Genomic DNA, 1,550 nt, shown 5'->3' with positions numbered 1-1,550 from the left:
AGTTTCTATGGTCCAAGTGTAGTTTCTGTGTTCCAAGTGTAGTTTCTATGGTCCAGGTGTAGTTTCTTTGGTCCAAATGTAGTTTCTGTGTTCCAAGTGTAGTTTCTATAGTCCAGGTGTATTGTCTATGGTTCAGGTGTAGTTTATATGGTCCAAGTGTAGTTTTTATGGTCCAGGTGTATTGTCTATGGTCCAGGTGTAGTTTCTATGGTCCAGGTGTAGTTTATGTGGTCCAGGTGTATTGTCTATGGTTCAGGTGTAGTTTATATGGTCCAAGTGTAGTTTTTATGGTCCAGGTGTAGTTTCTATGGTCCAGGTGTAGTTTCTATGGTCCAGGTGTAGTTTCTGTGGGGAGAAAGACTAATATAAACATGGAACATTAGCAGAGTGAGGAAATGTGGTCAGTTTGTCCTCCAGCAGCCTCCTAAGCCTATATCCGCAGAGCTAAGGGATAGTTCAGGAAGCCCAAGCCACCTCTAACTATAGGATTTATAAAAAAGGAGACTTAAGCCCAGTCTTAAAACTGGACGATGTGTCAGCCTCACGGACAGAAACTGGAACTTGGTTCCACAAGAGAGGAGCCTGATAACTGAAAAATCTGCCTCCCATTCTAATTTTGGAACCTCTAGGAACCACAAGTAAACCTGCAGTCTGAGAGTGAAGTGCTCTGTTAGGAATCCTCCAGGATCCAGATTTTTATGTCTCCTAGATAAGCTTTTAATCGACGTAACTGATTAAATTAATCAGAATCAGATTTGCTCAACTATTGTGATAAAACCGAAAGTTGAGTTTATCGGCATTTCATTCACTTGTTCATTTGTTTACTTTTTGTGTGATAGAGCTTTAAATGGTCACAGTAGGTGCAGTTCTGTCCTGCCTTTAGACGTTCTTCTCAGGTTTCCTCTCTAAGCTCAAGAAGTGATTTCCTGTTCTCCATTTAACACGTTTCTCTTCTTTTTCAGTTTTCGAGGCGAGCAGGCACCATGAGCTCCATGTCGGGCGCAGACGACACCGTCTACATGGAGTATCAGAGCCGGGGCAGCAAAGCTTCTGCAATGGGCAAAAGTGTTCACCCGCTGTTCAAACGCTTCAGGAAGTAGATCGAATGAACCTTCATACTTGGAGAGAAAAACTTTTGTCAGCAACACAAAATAGAAATCTTTTTTGTTCTGGCAAAGTGACGGAGTTTGAAGCCTTCTGTTCATAAAGTGGGACTCGTGGCTTCTAGGATTTGTTCTTTGGGTCATGTTGGCCTTTTAAACATCATCTGTCAGTATTTTTGAAGAAACAACCAAAACCCTAAACAATATCTTCTGTTTGTGGTTGTTTGAATGTAAAAAATATGTTGGAAATCAATTTTTGGGGTAATTTTTGTTTTAACTGTCAATAATTTGCTCCTAAAAACCCTAAATTTATTGTTAATTTCCCGTTATGTTGCAGCGGTTTCCATTTGCAAATGTTTCTAAATATATATTTTGCTGGCTGTCATTGAAGGCAGGTGATCCTGTAACTGCTTGCATGTTTGTCTGTTAGCAAAATATCTCATAAAC

The 1,550-nt window shown here is 40.3% G+C and overlaps 1 protein-coding gene across 1 annotated transcript in view; it reads left to right on the top strand.

Annotated features, from left to right (window-relative positions):
* Positions 1-1,295, top strand: part of ercc3 (excision repair cross-complementation group 3) — a 13,172-nt gene extending 11,877 nt beyond the window's left edge. The window contains exon 15 of the mRNA XM_037696644.1: positions 963-1,295. Coding sequence (XP_037552572.1) covers positions 963-1,100 — 138 coding nt within the window. The 3' untranslated portion in view covers positions 1,101-1,295. The remainder of the gene's footprint in view (positions 1-962) is intronic.
* Positions 1,296-1,550: the final 255 nt, after the last annotated feature.

Source organism: Nematolebias whitei, chromosome 2 (genome assembly GCF_014905685.2).
Source record: "Nematolebias whitei isolate Nwh7 chromosome 2, NemWhi1, whole genome shotgun sequence".
NCBI lineage: Eukaryota > Metazoa > Chordata > Actinopteri > Cyprinodontiformes > Rivulidae > Nematolebias > Nematolebias whitei.
Note: the sequence above shows the minus strand (reverse complement) of the source record. Positions and strands in the feature narration are given on the sequence as shown.